General features: G+C 44.6%; 1 protein-coding gene across 4 annotated transcripts in view; it reads right to left on the bottom strand.

Annotated features, from left to right (window-relative positions):
* LOC142573157 (protein-lysine N-trimethyltransferase SMYD5-like) overlaps window positions 1-20,617 on the bottom strand; it is a 73,554-nt gene that overhangs the window by 34,574 nt on the left and 18,363 nt on the right. For all 4 annotated transcript variants that reach the window (XM_075682710.1, XM_075682713.1, XM_075682712.1 and 1 more), the window contains exons 3-5: window positions 16,885-17,000; window positions 11,349-11,592; window positions 9,452-9,522 (exon numbers count right to left, since the gene is read on the bottom strand). In XM_075682710.1, the coding sequence (XP_075538825.1) occupies window positions 9,452-9,522; window positions 11,349-11,592; window positions 16,885-17,000 (431 nt within the window). The remainder of the gene's footprint in view (window positions 1-9,451; window positions 9,523-11,348; window positions 11,593-16,884; window positions 17,001-20,617) is intronic.

Here is a 20,617-nt window from a genome sequence, read left to right as displayed (position 1 = left end):
GTCAGCACTCTATAAGCCTCACCAGCTCTTGTAACCTCACTAAGGCCAACAATTGTCCCAGACAATACCTGATAATTCTTCAAAGAACCCTGCTAAGCTAGCATCACTCGAGAGAGTTTTCATGTTAAACGCTATCAGGTTCAGTTTCCAGTGGCAGCCTGTCCAGATCCAGAGATTCTTAGCACCCTCTGCCATGTTGCAGGTCTGACCGCTGCCTTGGTCAGGCGCTCCGCAGCCGTTGAGGAGTGAGGGCCATGCGTTAATTGTAAGTGGAAATGGTGGCTGAATACAGTTGAGCCCACTTATAATGATCCCAGATGTAACGATCCATCGCTTATAACGACCACATTTCAGTGCATCTACATTGTCTGATTATGCCTATAGAAATTGCTTCCAGATTATAGCAAACGTTTTTCTAATCGCCACACTGTTACAATGAATGCTCCTAACCTGATCATGGTAAAGAGATAGTGCACGCGAAGTACTAAAGCACGGAAGCACGACCAAAGTGAGTGCACAGCAGCATGCGCCCCGCTCCAGTCGAACTGCGATGACAATACAGCCTTCGAATAAGCACACGCCCGCACACGGATTTCGGAAGCCACGAAGATGGTGACTGGCTTTCAAGGCAAACGCGTACAGCATAAACAGCATGGCAAAAGGCCTGCACGGGCCCGTGTTGTCGTTACAAAAACGTTTTGGATGTTGCCTCCCTACGGAAGCTATTGCCAGAGGCTGAGGATATTCGCGACAACGCCGAGATCTGGCAGCACTGCTTTACGTGCCTCAAGGAAATCCTGTCTTCATCTACTGACACCCGCGATGAAGCAGACGAGGCATTCCTTCAGGAAGAAAAAGCGATCGACGACTTGAACAAGTACATCCACCTTTCTTATGTTTCACCATTGAAACAGCCATCTTCCATTCACAAACGCAACAGATGATCTTACGGAAAGAGAAAATGGGTCGAGATTGAAAGCGTCGTGGTGACGAAGATATGCTCAACTTTAAGCGCTACATACGGAAGTGTCAGTACACCTGAACCACTTGTGACAGAATGTCATGCATGCACTGGCTGCTTAAAGGGACACTAAAGGTTAATATTGAGTCAATGTGGACTGTTGAAATACAATCCCAGAAGCCTCGAAACGCTTGTTTCGTGCGAAGAAGAGACTTATTGTAAGAGAAAATGCGTTCTGAAGCTTCTGCGTACCTCTAGCGCAGTTCAAATCACCCGCCCTCCGATCGAGGACTATTGACGTCATGGTCTCATAGTGACGTTGCGCCGTCGGTGAGTAAAACGACTCCCGCAGACGGCGCTACAGCTTTTCTGCACAAAACGCAAACGCGCGGCCACAAACAGAGCCAAAACAGAGCCGACAGTAGCGCGAAAGCGGAACTGTGGTGGCTAGCGGAAGGGAAAGGGCACGACGATAAGCTAGTTCTTTATTTTGTGACGCCAACTTCGACGCTCCTTGCAATGGATGACCCTGACAATGACACATTAGCTTGCGACGCTGGGCTCGAGTTCAGCGATTTAAGCACTGATGAACGTGACCTGCTGTTGAGGGCTCGTGCTGCCGGTGTCGTTGCGTACTACTACGATGACAGCCTGCTTTGAAAGGCACTTCACGCGACTTCAGTAAGTCGGCGTTGAACTCTTAATCCTCTGGAGGAAAGTGCAGCGAGCACACTACGTGATTTCTCGGCTCTTTGCCAGCGCGCTGTGGCAGAGGTACGGCACTTAACCACTTCGAACGGAGAGGTTGAGTCGTTGGCACACAGTGATAAGTAACATTGGATTCGCTGCTGCAACTGCCCTTGGCCAAGTCCCATGGACCGTTCGCGCATCTCATGACATCACATGGACGTGGCATTCTCGCTGCTTGTTCCAAATGCAAGTTTCGCGAGCTAGCAGGACCACCGCAGCACGACGCGATAAAGAAACAACTGAAACTCCAAAGCGCGCGGCGCAAAGTCGAGCGCGCAGAGTCGAGCAAAAATGAAACCTTTCGATCACCCATACTATTCAAGGGTAACATCAAAATGTTATTTTTTATTAGAATCGAATAGACGTAGACAAGTAGCATTTTCTTCTGCCTTATAATCTAATGAAATTATCTTTTTAATACGAGTAGTTGAGTACTAGTGACATAAATTATGATGAGGAGTGCTTTCGTCATTGGGCTAGTACCGGAATGTCGCTGGGGGGTCTCAAATCGTGTCATGCATTTACCTCAATTGCTCGGTTACTAAAGCTCTGTTTGCAATTATATTGACGCCTTAGACGTTCTAGAGCATTGCTTTATCACTTTAACTTGACTTTCTGGTAACCTTTAGTGTCCCTTTAAACAGCTTGAAGCAAGTGTAACAGGCTTCAAGGTCCTATCAAGAGCGCCTCTGTCTCTTAACCACCGTGCCACGAGAAGTTGAAAACAAATGCATTAAAGAGGAAATCCCAGCTGTCACAACGTACATGCTCAGAAAGGCCTGAAATTGGCGCGAGAAGCATGGAATGTCGTCAGATTTTGATCGGTACATGAAGTCAAGGTTAAGCCCATTAGATGTACAAGGTGCACTCGACTATTTCACCAAGGATGAACTTGGGTGCTCTTGGCAGAGCCCGAACAAGAAGGACACTGTGTCAATCATCCCGAACGACCAGAGAGAGTATACTTTAAAGTGTGACACATTCTACCTGCGAGACGTTCCAGATATTCAAAGCAGCTCTCTTCGAAAGTGCCATCACCCTCTCAAAGTTTTACAACCTGCATCCAAAATGGGTGCTACTCGCACCACAACAAGAGGCTTTCGTTTGCGTTCATTGCGCTAATGCCAATCTTTGTGTCTCCGCACTTGAGAATGTAACAGGCATGGAAATCTCATTGGAAGGCACGAAAGCATTATGCCTCTGCAGCTCCCCAACCACACATTGTACATTAGGTGAATGCAAGCGCTGTCAATGAAGTGAAAGCCTCACTCTGGCCAGTCCGGCAATGGACGACGAGGACGAAGTCACATTTTCTATTTGGGAAAGTGGTGACTTGATCAAGAAGTCGTCGTCTCCAACCATTTTTGTGAAAGAGCTCGGCAAATGGGTGACCAAATGGATTCCTCACTAATAAACACGCCACACTCAAGCCGCAGCTATTGATGAAGAAAAAAAAGTCCGAGCAACGTGGAAGCATTGTTCTGCATTTTGATTTTGCTGAGAACTGGACTGTCCTTCACTCAAATGAAACACAATCGTACCGTTGACACAAGAAACAAATCTCCATTTTCACCTGTGGCACCAAGACAAGGAAAGTGGCATACTGGCTTGCTCTCATAAACGATGACGTGCATCACAATGCAGCACAAGCCTCCTGTGCCCTAGGTAGAGTGCACAAAGTGTTCGATGAAAAAGCACCCATCTACTGTCATGTAAAATACACCAGCGACGTACACCAGTAGCAAGTCATTTCAAAAATAGGTACTAACTGTATGAGTTGTGCCACTCCAAGTATACGTCCGCAAGGTGGATATTTTCCGGTACTGCGCATGGGAAGAATGCCTATGACGGTGCAGGTCGACTCCTTAAGCACCAAGCTTCCCTGCACAACCTGAGGTCTGAAAGTGCCGCCTCCATTCAGTCAGCACATGAGGCGGTCTTCCAACTTAGCAGAAACCTCAAGAATGTGGCCCTGCTTAAGATGCACCTGCTGCAGCCATTGCAGAGCAGCGTCAGCAGAAGTCAGTGCCGCTTGTGCCGGGAATTCAGTCATGGCATGTGTGGACGTGCACGTGCGATTAGTCCAGTGGTCATGCACTGTCCATTGCTAGAACTGCTGCTAGTCAGCTGATGGTGACTGAACCCTTTTAAATACTAACTGCAAAGGGCATGAATAAATTTGTTCGAGCACCCCAAGTAGTGTTGAGTTCATTGTCTCTTGCATTCCAGAAAACAAGGCAGAAAGCATGTTCTCTGTTCTTGCCGCACTAAAGAACCTAGGTAAACCTTCCTTCATTTGTGGCAACCATTGTCTTTTCTTTTTCTTTAAAAGAGAGTAACTGTTAACAAACCGGAATGAGTCATCGCGGCACTAAAGCCAGCATGCTCAACATAGGCCTTGGCCTGTTCTATTTCGGGAATAAAGCAGACGAGCAAACATATTATCGCACCCACATTTGCCTGACATAAGCAGACTTCTACCCAAAATTTTTCGAAAAATTGGAACTGGAGCTTTCTTCTGTTTTATTTCTTGAAAATTAGATTTTTTGAAAAAAACTTCCTTATTTAACTATTTTTTCTTCTCTTGCATTTCATGTAGGGAGATAATATGTGCCATAAATGTTGCAAAGAGAACATTCTATGTTTGACACTTGTTTCAAGTTTCTGTGTGAAATAGAAAATATGCCAAGATGCATCAAAGTTACAAATCTTTTTCTGATTTGGGCCATGTTTGGAATTTGTTTACATTTCTTTTGTTTGTGGACAGCATAAAAAAACACATGGAACTAATTTACTGTGAAGCGTACAGAATGAGCAGAAAAGTTTTTCGACACAATGTTTTTAGTTTGCATTTAATTCAGCCGTGAAATCGGAAAATATTGTTGTAATCAATGGGAGGTCGCTCACGCCGCCACCTTCAAATATTTTTTTTTGCTTTGCTGGGAGTGCTTTTAGGGAATAAAATTGTCAGTTCTGTGCAGTCTGAATATTTCTACATGACATATAAAAGAAACAGACAGAAAAAAATATCAAACAGACATGCATGCATGATCTCTCATGGAATGACCTGAAGGTGGTTTTGGTTTCATATCGAATGCACCACACAGGCATTTCTTGGTCTAATTTTCTTGAAAACAAAAAAAAAAGGGAGAAAGAGAGAGATAGAGAGAGAAGATGTGCATTATGATAGTGTAAACACCGTAATCATACATTGTGAATTACAGTAGAACCCCGCTGTTACGTTCCTCACTGCTGCGTTTTCCCGGCTGCTACGTCGTTTTCATCCGGTCCCGGCATAGCTTCCATAGGATCCAATGTATAAGGAACCCCGCTGTTACGTCGTAGCTGTGAAAACGTTCCCGCATGATACGTCGCAACTTAGCCCCCCGAATCCGCCTGGGCTAAAGTAGGCAACGCGCTCCAACCGCCATTTTGGCTTTTGACAAGTTTTGGCCGGGCTTGGCTATGGAACTGGCTGCAAGAAGCCGCACGCCAGTTCGAGAGGCCGCCATCGAATTGGCGTGCGGCTTCTTGCAGCCAGCTCCATAGCCAAGCCCGGCCAAAACTCGCCAAAAGCCAAAATGGCGGTCACATACGACGACTACCTCGCCGTGAATGTTGTTGTCGGGACGTCAGAGTGTCAGAGCATCGCCGAGATCGTTGGGATCTCGGTCGCGAGTGAAGTCGCAGACTGCGATGCACGAGCCGCATGATGCCGGGGAGTTGCCAAATCGTAGCTTTCGAAAAGCCGTTGCGGCTCTGGACCTCCTCCGCAGGTACGTCGCACCTCACAGCGACGCTGACAGCAATGCGGCCTTCCAGGCTATTGAGAAACGTGTGGTGATTTCTAGCGAGCGAAAGAAACGGCAAGCCACAATTCTGGACTTTTTTTTAAGTCCTAAGCGCACTCTGTGGAAATAAATTGTCTATAGTTGAAGCTGCACTTTTTTTCATTCATTTTCGGAGCTTTCCTCACTGTTGCGTTTTCCCGGCTGTTACGTTTTTTTTCCCCGGTCCGGTGAAAAACGTATGAACGGGGTTCCACTGTACAGTACTTGCTTAATATGCAGGCAAGGCTGAAGATAAGTTCTTTTTGATAGGCGAGGTGTGTTTTAATGCATTCACTGTCCCCTAAGCTCCACCAAGACAGAAACTGCCGCTGACGATGTCACAAACACCAGAAATACTAGCGCATTTAGAGACATGATAACCGCTATACTTACTTACCGGTAATATCTTTTCTTTATGTCCTGTTACCAAAACAAAATGTTTTCTAATGTTGTATTACATGTATGAAACTATGCTCATGTTTAGTTCTGAGCCATAGAGTTTCTAAACAAATACCCTAGAGGGAAATGTGGCGCTAGTGTCTACGGAGGTTCTCATGAGCGTTGCCTCAACCTACATGAGAAAATGATGGGAAGTACAGGCTTCGGATTGACTTCAGTCTTTAGACTAGTGGCGTTTGCTTGTGGCGCAGTAAACAAAGCTATACTCAAATATTATCGCGTAAAATCTAATTATATTTCTGCAATATGTTATATAATGTACAATACGCTACATAAACTTTGTATCACTTTGAAATGGAAGCATGGTTTACTATGGTTTGTCACCAGGACACACCAGGGTATGCATACTTGTGCGATTCTGTTCCCGATTTAACGCCAAAAAATAATTATTTATTCATTTTTGCAACAGCAAAACAACTGTGCATGTAGTTATATAAAAATACTCATCAAGTATTTTTGGAAATAAAAATCTATTGTGACAAAGCGTTGCGCCCTTGAGCGGAATGCTACAAGTGTCGTCTGCTACGACGCCTGCTCGCTGCAAACGCGAGACTTTTCTCGCAGACGACACGCACTTGCGAACTCTTTCGCTATTTCGAAAGGCTGTGTCGGCTGTCAGAATTGCTGAACGTCTTCAAGTACTTTTAAACACATCTGCTGCAGTGCTAGCTAGGACGCTATTGGCCTCCTACGAGTATTTCGTCATCATATGTTATATTGACGTACCGCTTCCAAAGCGTTATGGCGTGGCTTTGCACTTACCCATTTTGCGACACTAGACTACAGCGAGGAAGCAGCAGCCTAACCTTCCACAAGTAAGTTTGTGTTCTCAAAGTCCTAAAGCATTTTAATGAGCCCATTAACAAGCAATGCATAATGAAGCTCTCAATAAAATTTGATGGTCAAGCCACTAGAAGTACAACTGCCTTGTGTCAGTAGTGCCTTCTTTTTCCTATTCTGAAGTTTCATAAAGCACGTAACGCTACAGTGTTAACCTAACACACTTAACAAACCAAGGTCCAAACGCTCAAAACATGTTCTTTCAAAGTTTACGATGCCGCCGCTTTCTCGTCAGGGCTTCGACGCCACACCGCGACACAAGCATCGTCCCAGTCGCTGGCCCAGCGCACTATCGCCACTCCGAGCAACATAACAAAGGCAGATAGAGCTTTGCGTTGCACTTCCCACTGCAGGTTATAGCAATTGCACTTGGAGCGAAACCAAAACTGCCAAAAAATACTTGTAGACTAGTTCGCCAGTCAATAGAATGTCAATCCGAAGCCTGTACTTCCCATCATTCCCATGATGATTGAACGATCGCAGCGCCAGATTTGCCTCTAGGTATACTAATATGAAACTCTATGTTCTGAGCCAAGTTGTGCTCCGTACACATTTCTAAAAACCAAAAATTTGTGTAACTGATTTCCTTGATTTCAAGAGTATGATGTCTGGTGTTTGTTGCTAACAATTATATAACATTTTTCTTCAATCGATGTATTGGCTCTTATGCTTATGCGATTTGCATGTATATTGTCACACTCACACAATGCTCCCATGTAAAGGAGCCTGTGAGTTATTTGAATAAATAAGTAATGGGGTTCCTATTTAAATTAATCACCATATGGGTCAGACACATGCATGCTGACTGGTCAGGTTGGAATTATCCAGTGAAGGCTGATTTTATTGTTGATATAATGCAAGTTTGGGTACACAGAAGTGCATGGGCGCTGGCCGTGACTTTCGGTCGGGACCGACTCAAATGAAAGATCAAATTAACTAGAGTCAAGTTAACTGGACTCGACTTAACGGAAATATACTGTATCAGGAATAGGAGAAGACCAAGAACAGAACCTTGGAGTACATCAGATGTTACAGGCACAAGAACACAGGCAAGTTTATTAACAAGAATGTATCAAGATCAGCTGAACAAGAATTTCTCAATCCAAACCAGAAAGTTGGCGCCGAAGTTTAATTGGGTTAGTTTTAATAGTGATCGGTGAAATGGCACATTGTCGAACGCTTATGTAATCTAGGAAAATGGCGTCAGTTTGTATGTTGGCATGTGGTTTTGTGAAAGGGCCACATGTTAATTGCATGTAAAATGGGAATGTCCAGTAAACTATTTCACAAAACTTCAGTAGCGAACTTGCTACTTATTCGTCTCAGGACACATGCTACCACTGCAGAAATGAAGCTTGGCATTAATGCCATTAATGCCATAAGTCATATCTGCTTAGCGATGCCCCAAAACTGTTGCCCAATAACTGTCCACAAAATTTGAAACAAATACATAAGCATTCCAGTTACAGTGAAATCTCGGTATGACGAACTTTTGCAGACCGTGGTAAATTGTTCATTCTTCTGAAAGATCGTTATAGTGAAAGCCCTAAAATTAACTATTCCACCCCTGGACCCATCGGTTCATAAGTTCACCATGTGAGCTATCTACGAGAACGTCTCTCTTGGCTCTCGACATGCGCTGCTGCCATTTTCCATAGATTCTACGACCACGCACCACCGAAGCACCGTATTGTAAGTGACTTGTGCAAAGCAGAGGCTGATGCCGAAAGAACTACCGACAAAATGTAGCTACCTCTCGCCTCCAAAGTGCAATGTTTTTTTTTGCTTTATGTTTATATTTCACATTTTTTGCTGTGGACACCGCAACTGCCTCGCTCGAGGCGGACACGTGAACTATGTCAAAGCGCAAGTGCGCATAAACGATACCGTCTGGAAAGTACAAAGTGCAACCGTGTGGCATCCATGTGAATACAGAGGTTACATTTCACCGTGCGCATAGCTAGTATGGCCACAAAAAGAAGTGCGAAAGAGGCACGAGCAGAAAGAAGGGTGAATGAAGGAAGAGACGCGCCTCCGTTGCTAGGTGACACTTTCTAGGGCGGAGAATGTGCTCGCAAAACCTGATGCACCGTTGCCCCTGCTCGGCCGCCTTTCTTTTTTTTTTTTTCGAATGCCGTCTCAGGATTCTTGAACCCATGCACTGTGACGTCTCTGCGCCTTGTCGTCTGCTAGCCTACTGTTTCGGCTGCCGTGAAGGATACACGGCAACCTAAGAACCCCAGATTTCGGAATATTAGTTGTGATCCTGAGGTGCTGTTAATGCCACAGGGAAACTGAATAACGATCGTTATTCTGGAACGTTTGGTATTCCAAAGTTCGTAGTACTGAAATATTTCACACTGAAACTATAAGAAGTTAGCAGAGGATTTCTGAAAAGTTTGTTAATGTGGTGTTCGTAGTAACGAGGTTTCACTGTAATAATTTTTCAAATGCCTTTTTCTTTTCTTTTTTTTTTTTGCACTGCACACGAAGAAATTGGGCTTTGATTTTTAGGTTAAGGAACTTAATTTGGCTGGTGATAGCGGAAACCTGTAGCACCACTGCAGGTCTAGCCAAGTGCCATCAACGTGTTCGAAGAGGGTACACCCACCTGGTGCCAATGATCTGGCCACTCTTTGCCACAAATGCCATCAGAGATCGGAACCCTTCATCTGTTAGCCACTGAGAAATGTGAATAGGAAAACAGAACAAGGCAAGCCAATGTGAGGTTCAAGTTATGGTTACTAACTCTTGCACACAACTAATCATAAAACGTCCATCACACAGTACAGAAAGCAAGCAACTACGTACTACTACGATGGTGAGCACACGAGAACAAGGTGAGAGCAGGAGCAGGAGCTCGTGTTGTTCACCGTCTTGAATTTCCATCTCCCGCATTCCCCATTTTTTTCACGTACTACAATGAATTATTTCATTAGCTGTTCCGATTCACAAATACAGTGTGATTCCACTGCTCAACTTAAAAGGTGTATACACACAAAATAACTTTCACATCAAATTTTTTTGCCTTAGCTGCTGACTACATAATCAAGACGCAAGGCTGCCATGTGTAAACATTGGGCAGCGTGGGCCAGTGAAAGAAGCAAGAAAGGCTAACACACATTTATGTTTCAATGACTCAGGTATAAATTTCATTAAGCATGTGCTCCCTAAACATGCGGAGCATCGTGCACACAAAGACACACATGAAAGTTCACAAATCTTGAAAAGGAAATAAGAGGTGGAAGGAAAGCAAAAGAAGTTTAGCAATAGTACTAATTGTTATCATGAACAGGAACAAGGTTGAAGTGACCTCAATCAGGGAACTCTTTGTGCTGACATATGTTTCTGGCCCCATTTTCTATGCACAGGCCACATTTGTGATTTCACTCTCTGCAAACTTTGTGTCCAACTTCATGCGAACTTTAATAAGTGAATTGTGCCTATGCCATTTATCTATGTAATCAAATTCTGTCAATGAACTTCAGGTATTGTTAGCTGAGCCAAAAAGGAAAAAAATTATACACTTTAAGATAAAATTGAAGCACTACACCGATTGGCTGCATCTTGTCATGCAGCTGTCTGCTTTCCCCTGGCTCATGAAGACGTGGCTGCACCGTGGCTTATTCCATTCACTGTAACAGAATTGACCATGGGACCGGATCGCTACAAGTGGACAGTTTTCTGCCAGATGCCTTGAGAAACTTTTTGTGTGTTGTTAAAGCTGTTTACAGTAGATGAAAGTTTCATTTAAATGGGACTGCTGTAAGTGGGCTTGATTGTACTGACATAATGACCCTTTTCTACAAAATAACATATCCATTAAATTGGCAAGCAGGTTCGACAACAGAGTCAACTGGATCTGGTTAGATTTCATGATAGCCGGGAGCCACCACGTTCGTTAAATTCAAGCTTTTGAGGCAAGCTTGGGGCAGCCTGTGACATCTACAAAATAGTGGGCCCTATGCAAAGTGTAAACACAGTTTGTATCTTGCACATGTGCAGAGGGGATATTGTTATTCCCAATCCCTCAACAATGAAACCCCTGTTCAACTACTCTTTTCAGGATTGTTATAGAAATGCTTGGTACTCTAACAAACACTTATGACTGTTACCATGTTGCTCTTGCTTGTTCTGTCTCTACCTAGCAGCAACCTCAATTTTATTGCCTGCCCTGGTGGCTGAATGACTAATGGCAATTGGCTGATGAGCATGAGGTTGCGTGTTCAATTCCCGGCAGCATTGGTGAATGATGAGGGTGGAATGCAGGAACACTCATGCCCGAAGCATTAGGAGCACGTGGAAGAACCCCAGGTGGCCAAGACTATTCTGGAAGCCTCCACTACGGTGCCCTCACAGCCTGTAGTACTCCAGGTCATTGTGCCCCTCAAGATGAGCCTCGTCCAAACAAGCCACCTCACAACTTCAATGACCTCACTCTTGCATCGAGGGGAGCCCACAGCTGCTTCCCAGCTTCCACAGTGACATTTGAGCTCGTGTTCCCTTACCGAGGCGACGCAGGGGTGGCCACGAAAGATGGCAGCTGTCAGCTCACGCAAGGTCCTGAGCCTCTCGACCCACTTCTCACCCAACAGTCTGGACAGGATGCTGCCTTGCTCTTCAGTGGTGCCACCCGAGGCAAAGCGTTCGAGCACAGCCAGTTCTTTAACCTTGTCTTCAGACTGGACAAAGGCAGCCATGATCCTGACTGCCAGCTCAACAGTGGTGGTCTCTGGAGGGTAGTGCATGGTCCTAGGAGAAATGCAGCATGACTGGTTTACAATAAACCTGGGTAAAATTAACAGTGCAAGTGCCCAGTCTGCAGCAAGTGCACGATAGGGGACTCCACCTTTTCTGCGTCTGCTTTTATACTTTTCTAATCATGCATAGTGAGTATTCCAAGCTGTAGGAAATGAAGTCAAATGTTTCATGTCAAATGTGCATGCCAAATTGAGCATTAAAAAGACAGATAACCTGATGGTGACAGTGTCAGTTTATGCATACTGAAAAGCTTTTGCACCAAAAAACAACACACACAAGAAAGACGATGATACCACGGGCGCTACTTCGACTGTTTAATGAGGGTGAAAGCACTCGACATATATAACCCTCCAAAGCACCGCGCATGGGTAGAGGGCAACATGGAGTACAAAGTCTTATCAGAGTAGGTGCAATAGAAACTTCAGCTCAGCCTTGTAAAGAAAAACCGATGTATCACTAACGCAGTTCAGACCCGCTTTCTTGATGCAGAAGGCTTCCAATGTTTCACGCGATGTCTGATGCCTGTCTCTACCCAAAATCCTCGCATCGCGGAACCGTGGAAAACAATCGGTGCAAGCCCTGCAGTGATCCACAAGTCGCTCACCTTCATTAGTTTTTATACCTGTTGCATGCTCCCTAAGCCGGTCGTTCACACAACGCCCCGTCTGTCCAATGTAGGATTTCCCGCAGGACAGAGGAATTTCATATACTACGTTTGTGGCACACTTTACGAAACGCTGGCCATGCTTCTTCTGACAGCCAGGCATTTGGCTTTCGCAAGTTATGCGACGGCTTAGCTGGGCAACCTTTTGGGGAGCAGAGAGCACCACCGGTACATTATACCGGTTAGCCACAAAATCTTTTCAGTATGCAAGATCACCACTAGCCCAGCAGTTAACGCTTCTAAAGTGTCAGTTCATCTATCTATACATGACACTTTGCAAATAGCAACCTGACAGTGTAGACATTCAAGAAGCATTAACTATGAATACATCCACAAATTAAAAGTGGCTATACAAGCTTGATACAGCAGAACCTCGTCGGTACGATCCCATTACGTACCATTGCATGGCACCAACGTTTGCGATTCAGAACAATACAAGACAAAGACCCAATTGAGTTACGCTTATTTTTTACCAATTTATATGTTCCCGGAAAACATTATCTTTTATTTATTTATTTATTATGTATACATACTTTCAAGGCCCTAAGGCACTACAGAAAGGAGTGGTACATACAAAGCAATGTAATATGCAGACAATGGTATGCAGGCAACGTTAAGCGATAGCGTGGTAGACTGCTGTTTTGAATGAAGTTACATCTGTGATCTGAATGATGGAAGCAGGAAGGTGGTTCCAGTCGACACATGTGCGGGGTAAAAAAGAATCATGATACTTGTTCGTTCGGGAGGATGGGACGGCAACTTTATATCTGTGGTCTGAACGGGATGAAGTGTAGGAAGGTGGGGTTTAATAACGTTTAATACATTGGCAAAGTGCAATCATATGAAATGCTTTCTGTCTGCTAGATGCCATGTAAACAATAAAATGCACGAGGCACACGCTATCGAGAGCAGTGGCCATCAACCGCGGCCGCTCCACTGCAATACTCGCCCGCCTGTCTCGCATGAAAACACAGGTGCGCAGTGTTTCTTATTCCGGTACCGGCAAATCTCCATCTCTATCGTCGCATGCCGCATTCACAACTATCACTGTCAACTATATTCCGACAAGCATCTTTACCTATCTGTTTCACAGCACATGGTGCTGTTGGAAGCTTACCAGATGCTCTTAATCGGCGATAACCCAAACGCAGTGCTGCTCCCTGCTAAAGACTGCGATCATATGATACGTTTTTCGGCCGCTAGATCTCATTCAAACAAGAAAAGGCATGAAGTGTGTGCAATCGAAAAGAGTAGTTGCCCGTCTCAAGTGAAAACACACTTGAAAACGCGCATACTGAGTTTCTTAGTCCGGTACCAGTAAATCTCCTCCTAGGTCATCGCAAGCAACATTCACAGCTATCACTGCCATCTCTATTGCAATAAGCATCTTCACCTATCTGTTTTACAGCTCGTGGGACGTAGTACCGTTGGAAGAGTAGTGCATGCTTCTAATAGGCGATAACACAAACGCGCCGCAGTTCCTTCCTGCAGGCAGCATGATGTGAGCGCCATGTTTTGCTCCAGCTGTATCCAACGTCATCGGCCAGCTTGATTTTGTTTCGGTTTCCCATTGCCATCCTAAATCACTACACAATGTGAAAATAAAACATGGCTCGGGCCGCCGGAACCCCACCAGTTTGACCCGCATCGGCGTCTCATACCATAATTCACCCAACGCTTCGCATTAGGTAGACATCAACTACAGCTGAGCTTGTCATATTTATTAGTTGCTTCGGATCGTACGTTTTCCCGGTTGGTACGTTTTTCCATGTTTTTTTTTTTTTCAAAAATGTATGAACAATGTTTTACTGTATACAGGTTATTCAAGGAATTGGTTTCAAAATTCCTTGAAATTGAGAAGCTGGAAAAATTAAGCAATTTTCTTGGCATCGCTTTTGCCATAGAGGCACACAATAAAAAGGAAATTAAAGAATTAATTAAACAAACTAGGCTAATTAATTAACTCTTTAATCAAAAGAGCCCCATCTCCGATTCTAATACAAGATGAAGCATGTCATTCTAGAAGCCCTGTCTCCACACATGAAAGAAAGGTGAGCTTCCAAACTATTACAGCTTAATGTTAACTCCAGGCAATATCATCCCAAAAATCAAAACTGCAGAGCGCAGACGCCCATGAATAATGTGACCGTTGGAGCCTCACTTTCAGTCAAGGACATAGCGGAAGTCGTTATCAAGATGCAATCTGGCTTGCTCCATGCTCAGCCGATTGCGAGTCACATTTACATCATTCATAAGGCATCTGCAATTTGATTTGATTGATTGATGATTGGGTTTTAACGGCGCAAGGGCCAGTTCTGGCCAAAGAGCGCCAAGCGTCTGCAATTAAAAAAAAAAGCTTTTCAGTAAATTTATTTCTCTTACTTTTCTTCAATTGTGTTTTTGCTTGTGCATATACATATATGCATATATATACCAAGTCCTTTCATTCGAACATTGGCTTCACCATGGGACATCTTTTGCTGAATTACTGTTGATCCATAATAAAGAGAGTACCGTAAAAACCTGCATATAATACAAACCGGCATATAGTACGAGGTGACATTTTTGGGATGCGAAATGGAAAAAAGAAGTTTTATCCACGTATAATATGAGTTAGGAAAACATTTAATTGCACTCCGCACTTCAATCGCTGTCTTCCTCAGCTGCACTCTCTTCAGATAGTTCCTTGTCGGACATGTCTTCCCAGAGGTACTCATCCTCAAGGCCATCAAGCAAGTTCAAGATGCTGCACTTCCTGAATGCGCGACGCACAAGGTCCTCTGTATGCTGGCCCATGCGTTCACAATCCAATTGCATAGCGTAGCTGGCGAAGCCCGCTTCAGCCACCCGGTCATCTGCAAGCTCACCTGAGCGCATCCAATCTGCATAACACTCTTGACCGCGTCCTTGAATGGCTTGTTCACGCAAACATTTAAAGGCTGCACCTGAGACGTCATCCCACCTGGGATAACGGCAAGTTCAGTGCCAGATTCGCGCAACAGCCTCTTCACTGAGCCGGCCAAATGGCAACAGAATGCATCCAGCATGAGGATGGACAGGTACGACAACAGTGCACCGGGCCGCCTACACCAGACGGACTTTATCCAATCGAGCACAAGATGCTCGTTCCTCCAGCCTTTCTCATGGCATCTCACAACCACATTTTTTGGCAGCTCTTCACCTTTAGGCACTATCTTGCGCTTGAAGACAACATAGGGCGAGGCTTGCGTCTGTCTGCCATGCACGACAACATGACGCTAACTCGCATTTTCTCATTGCCAGTGGACCGGACATAAACTTGTTTAGAGCCCTTTTTGTGCACGGTGAGGGGCAATGGCATGACCAGATAAACTGGTGTTTGGTCAGCATTGCCGATTTGCCCTAGCTGGTAGTTCTTGGACTTGCGCAGCGAAATAATGTGGCGCTGGAAAGCCACAAGCAGCTCTTCGAATGATTCGGGCACCTTTTGAGAAATCGAAGTTCGGCGGCGTAAGAAAAATCCAGCACAGCACATGTAGCGATAAATCCAGTGCTTGCTTGCTTTGAAGGCACAGCTCGGTAGCCCTTTTTCTCTTGCAAGCTCCTTAGCTTTTGCCTGCATAAGCTCCATGCTCGCAGCTAGATGCACGGCTTGCTGTTGGCGTATGAACTCCGTCAGGGCGAGTTCGATTTCCAGGAATGTCCCATTCTTCGGGCCGTGAAAGCTTCTTTGCATTCTGCTGCACGCGAAAAGGGCTACCTTCTGTCGACACCATCTGCGAATTCTAGCCCAAATTTCTGACTGAAATTTTTGTTCGGATCCGCATATAGTACAAGACGAAAATTTGGGACACTAACAATAGGAAAAAACTTTGTATTATATGCGGGTTTTTACGGTATAATCCATATTTCAACATGCAAACTTGTGTTTGCTTGGGCACACAATGGTGGAATTGAAAGAGGAAAATTTTTGTCCACTCAGCCATAGCTAAACAGGGAACCTAATACGAGCTTCGCACAAGATTCACAGTTCAAGAAAAATTTATCCTGGTCCACGAATCAAACCTGGGACCAAAGCTTCTTCTGGAAGGTTATTCTATGTTCTAATATCTAAACTAAACAGGGGGCTAGCAGATTGCAGAGCACGTCCAAATGATTAAATTATAGGGTTCTACGTGCCAAAATCACGATATGATTATGAGGCAGGCCGTAGCGGGGGACTTCGGAAATTTGGACCACCCAGGGTTCTTTAATGTGTACCTAAATCTAAGTACCACGGGTGTTTTCGCATTTCGCCCCTATCGAAATGCGGCCACCGTGGCCGGGATTCAATCCCGCGACCATGTGCTTAGCAGCCTAACACCATAGCCACTAAGCAGGCACGGCGGGTAGATATCCAAATTATTTAACAAATCAAAGTACTGGGACACTGCATATGGCAAACAAGTTCTGATGAAGCCTACAAGGTTAAAGAAGACACCCTCATGCTACAGTTGGGTGGATGACGATTTTCCCTTCCAAGCATCTTCCTCCACCTTGTGGGCTTTTGCAGAACTGATTTGCCATGGTGGTGACAGTGAACATGGGTTGCTTTAGAAAGCAGTCGTGCGTGGACTGCCATCAAGGTCCAAGTCACTCACTTCCAGGCTTCCAGCAGGTTGTGGAGTGGGCGGCTGGGCTCATTGCTCACGGCACAGAGCACCTCGTGGTACAGCTGCCAGGCCTTGGAGCGACACGCCTCACTGCAGTATGCTGCCTGCATGAGCGTCACCATCATTATCACTCTAATAAACTAATTAATAAGTTCATTGCAGGTCAACCACCCAGTGACTTACACTTACCCATTTCCTGCGCCTACCCACCCACTCAAAGTTAAGACCTCATCACTCCATCCAATTCTCTGCCCTCCTGTATTTTATTTTCCCTTCTGGACACCAAATCTCTTTCTCTAAGGTCTTTTCTCCTGTTTATATGAGCTGCCCAACTTTGTCCTGAAAGGATCATTAGGAAACAAGTTCGCGTCTGAGGCGCTAGCTCAGTGACAAATAGACAAAGACAGTTACATAAATGTAAATGCACCAACACTTTAAGTCACGCATATGCACACACACACACAAAAAAAAGGAAGTTCCACTGAGAAAACCCAGCTTTAAGTCATGCCGTTTTTTTTAATATCATTGTTTGCCACTGCTGGGCATTTGACGATTGCATGGAACTACCGAAGAATATTCTGGTGGTCACCAGCTATGTTTCTTTAGCTATCTGGTGATGCCATCTGTGTTCCCTCCTGTATTCCGGCACATGAATAAATTGTACTCGCTGTTGCAACACTACAGTGTGCGGGCGTGTCTCCAGACAAAGTGCTGCTCTATGGCCAGTCTCGATACATTGTGTTGGTACTGCCTTCACATTCAAGTCTACAGCATTCAACAAAAGTAAGAAAACAAAAATCTCCATTCAAGCACTGCAGCCATCACTTACTTCCACAAGGTCTCATAATATGTAAAGAAAAATGGTATAAAAAGCTGAGGTAAGAATAGACTTCAGTGCACACACGAAGCTCACTGGTCTTTGCAAGAAGGTCAATAGAATGAAAATAAAGTTTATTAGATTTGCAGTAGAAAAAGATCACACAAATAAATATATAGAATGAGGTCCGAGAGCACAAGGCTATAGGGGGACCTGGAATCAAAGTTCACAACCTGAGTAACTACTAAAACAGAATTAAAAAGGTAGTTGATTTATTCTTACTTTTACTTTTTCATTTAGTGAAACTCCACACCACCAACAGGCATTATTGCGGGATGCATAAACCAAAATAAAACATAACAGAGTTGTGTAAGAACAAAAAAACTGCCACACAAAAAGGCAAGAAGTACGAAAACTATGAACAATATTCTAAAGAGAATAACAATATGTGAATTAATGCTGCACTAAGAGGAAGAAAACTGGGAAATCTATTTACAAGTTATGCAGACGACAATGGCACAGCAGCCAAGTGCCTAGTGTCTTTTCCAGCACCGAGCTTGTGCTCTCTTTATTCAAAGGGGCCCCGAGGCATTTTTTTAACACAGTAAAAAAAAAAAAGAAAGTGAGCATCTGTTGATGAGGCTCCTTTAAACATGTAAGCACTGCATGCAGCAAGGAATTTACAATCTCACATAAAAAGCATTGGACAAATGCTTGCTCTCGCATACGCAATGTCGTCATCAAAAGCTGATTGAAAGCAGTTGGCCGGCTAATGCTATTTGATGATTTTGTGATTGTGAGAACATTCTCAGTCTATAAGATATAATTGATAATTTTTAGTAAAATAAATGAAAGACGTGTATGTTCGCGATCTCAAAGAGAGAGAAAAATAATTTTATCTTTGCACTACGTGTAGCTGCATCTCCTATGCATGGCATCCAAGATGGCAGCAGCATGCTGCGTAGCATCGTCTACCATGGCCGCCAGAGGGTGCTGCGACGAGCTCTTGCACAACCCCGACACTCAACTTTTGGCCGACGCTTTCTTTCCTTGGCTTCTCCACTGTGCAGCCTGCAGTGCGCTAGCAGAGCCAAAATGCCAGAGGAAGCAGGGCATCGTTGTGATGGCTCTGCTTGTAGTTTAAGGATTCAAACATTTTTCTGGCAAGAGATTCATGGGACGACACATTTTAATAGTGAGGCCATTCTAGGATTAGTTGAAAGTGTTTCAGGGTCCCTACGATGTTGTGTACAGCATAGCAGCATACTGTATTTACTCGCATAATGATCGCATTTTTTTGTCAGAAATATTAATGCAAATTCAGGGGTGCGATCATTACGCGGGTTAAATTTCCCGCGAAAATATTTTTTTCTTTTTTCTCCTGCGTTTGCGCGGGATGACAACAGGTTAACAAGCAGGTGGCTGCCACTGCAACAGTGCGGGACACCGAAACAAATATAGCGGGCAGCGGAGCAAGCCGAACATGCTGAATGTGATTTTTGTTCTTCTTGTGAGTACATTAAGCACATTGAAGCAGTTTCTTCCGTATCAGTAACGAATAATAATGTTAATATCAGCAAGTTTGCGACAATAATGTAGCCATGTCCGCTTTGAGGGGACAGAAACAGAGATGGGCTCGGCCAGTGACATAGAAACACATAGTGGGCATGCTGCGGAAACCGCGGCATTTGTCTTCACTACTATCCTAATACGGCACGTTTCCGCTGAGGGTGGGCAAATATCTTAGCTGTGTTACAAGCGTCGATGAATGAATAGGGTACCCTTCTGACGTATCTGTCTAAATGTGGCCACTGTATATGCCGCCCACGATTTGTTGCGTGCCCACGAACGCAGACAAGAAGAATCGGAGGGTGCCTTTTTTGTTGTTGCTGGCCAAAACCATTATGAAGCCTACAGGTAATAAAGGAAAGGCAAGTTTAGTTGTAGCTTTTTTTTTTTTTTTCATGGAAGTGCGGAAAGTGATGAAGGGAATGAAATTGGGCATCTGCTTAAGAATGTTGAGTTCATGCAGACCGCTTGGCATGCCTTCAAGAGCCGTTCGCGTAGCATTCTACAGATGGTAAGTGCGGTCGTCATTAGCTAGACTTGGCACATGACATATCGCTGCGACAAGTTCAAGGTGTGATCATTACACGGGAAAGAAAAAAATGGAATTTTGACGACAAAATTCAGGGGTGTGATTATTACGCGAGTGCGATCATTATGCGAGTAAGTACGGTACATCCTCCCAGCATGGAAGCGAAGTCCCGGTGCACCTATGGTAGGGGAAGACTGCTGGTGTTTTGGCTGGCCAACATAAACATCAAAGGAAGCCTCAATGGGTTGTGTGTTAGGCACGGCTGAATAGGTCTCGTAGGTTACATCGGTCACCTGGTGGAGGACCCAGTAAAGAGCGGAGTATCAAGACCTAAGTAGTCTAGTTCCGAGAGGATGATTGCACAGATCGGAGACCATCGATGGACAAGGTCAGAGGGAAGATAGTGATGATCCCAGTGACGACTGTCATAAATGTGCCTCTGCTCATTCTGGGAAGCACAGAATCAATGGTAAGTGAGTAGACATGTCTGTATGGTTTGGGCGAAGAAATTATGGGCATACTATAGGCAGGGCAGTGAATACAGGCTTGCCGTTGTACAGCCTATAAAATGCCGAGTAATCTGCAGTGTCATTGCAAGGGGAATTATATATGAGTGTAACAAAAGGGAGAGTAGCGCTGCAGTCACAATCGACATAAGAAGCATACATTGGGACCATGTTCATGGTGGTTCGCTTAAGCCACTCAGTAGGACCGTTCTGTCTGCAGATGGCACATAGCAGTAAGGTAGTGTTTGGTGGTGCAGCAATGGAGTAGGTTGTCTGAAGCTTTGGATACGAAATAGTGGC

The sequence above is a fragment of the Dermacentor variabilis genome, chromosome 2 (assembly GCF_050947875.1).
Source record: "Dermacentor variabilis isolate Ectoservices chromosome 2, ASM5094787v1, whole genome shotgun sequence".
Classification (NCBI taxonomy): Eukaryota; Metazoa; Arthropoda; class Arachnida; order Ixodida; family Ixodidae; genus Dermacentor; species Dermacentor variabilis.
Note: the sequence above shows the minus strand (reverse complement) of the source record. Positions and strands in the feature narration are given on the sequence as shown.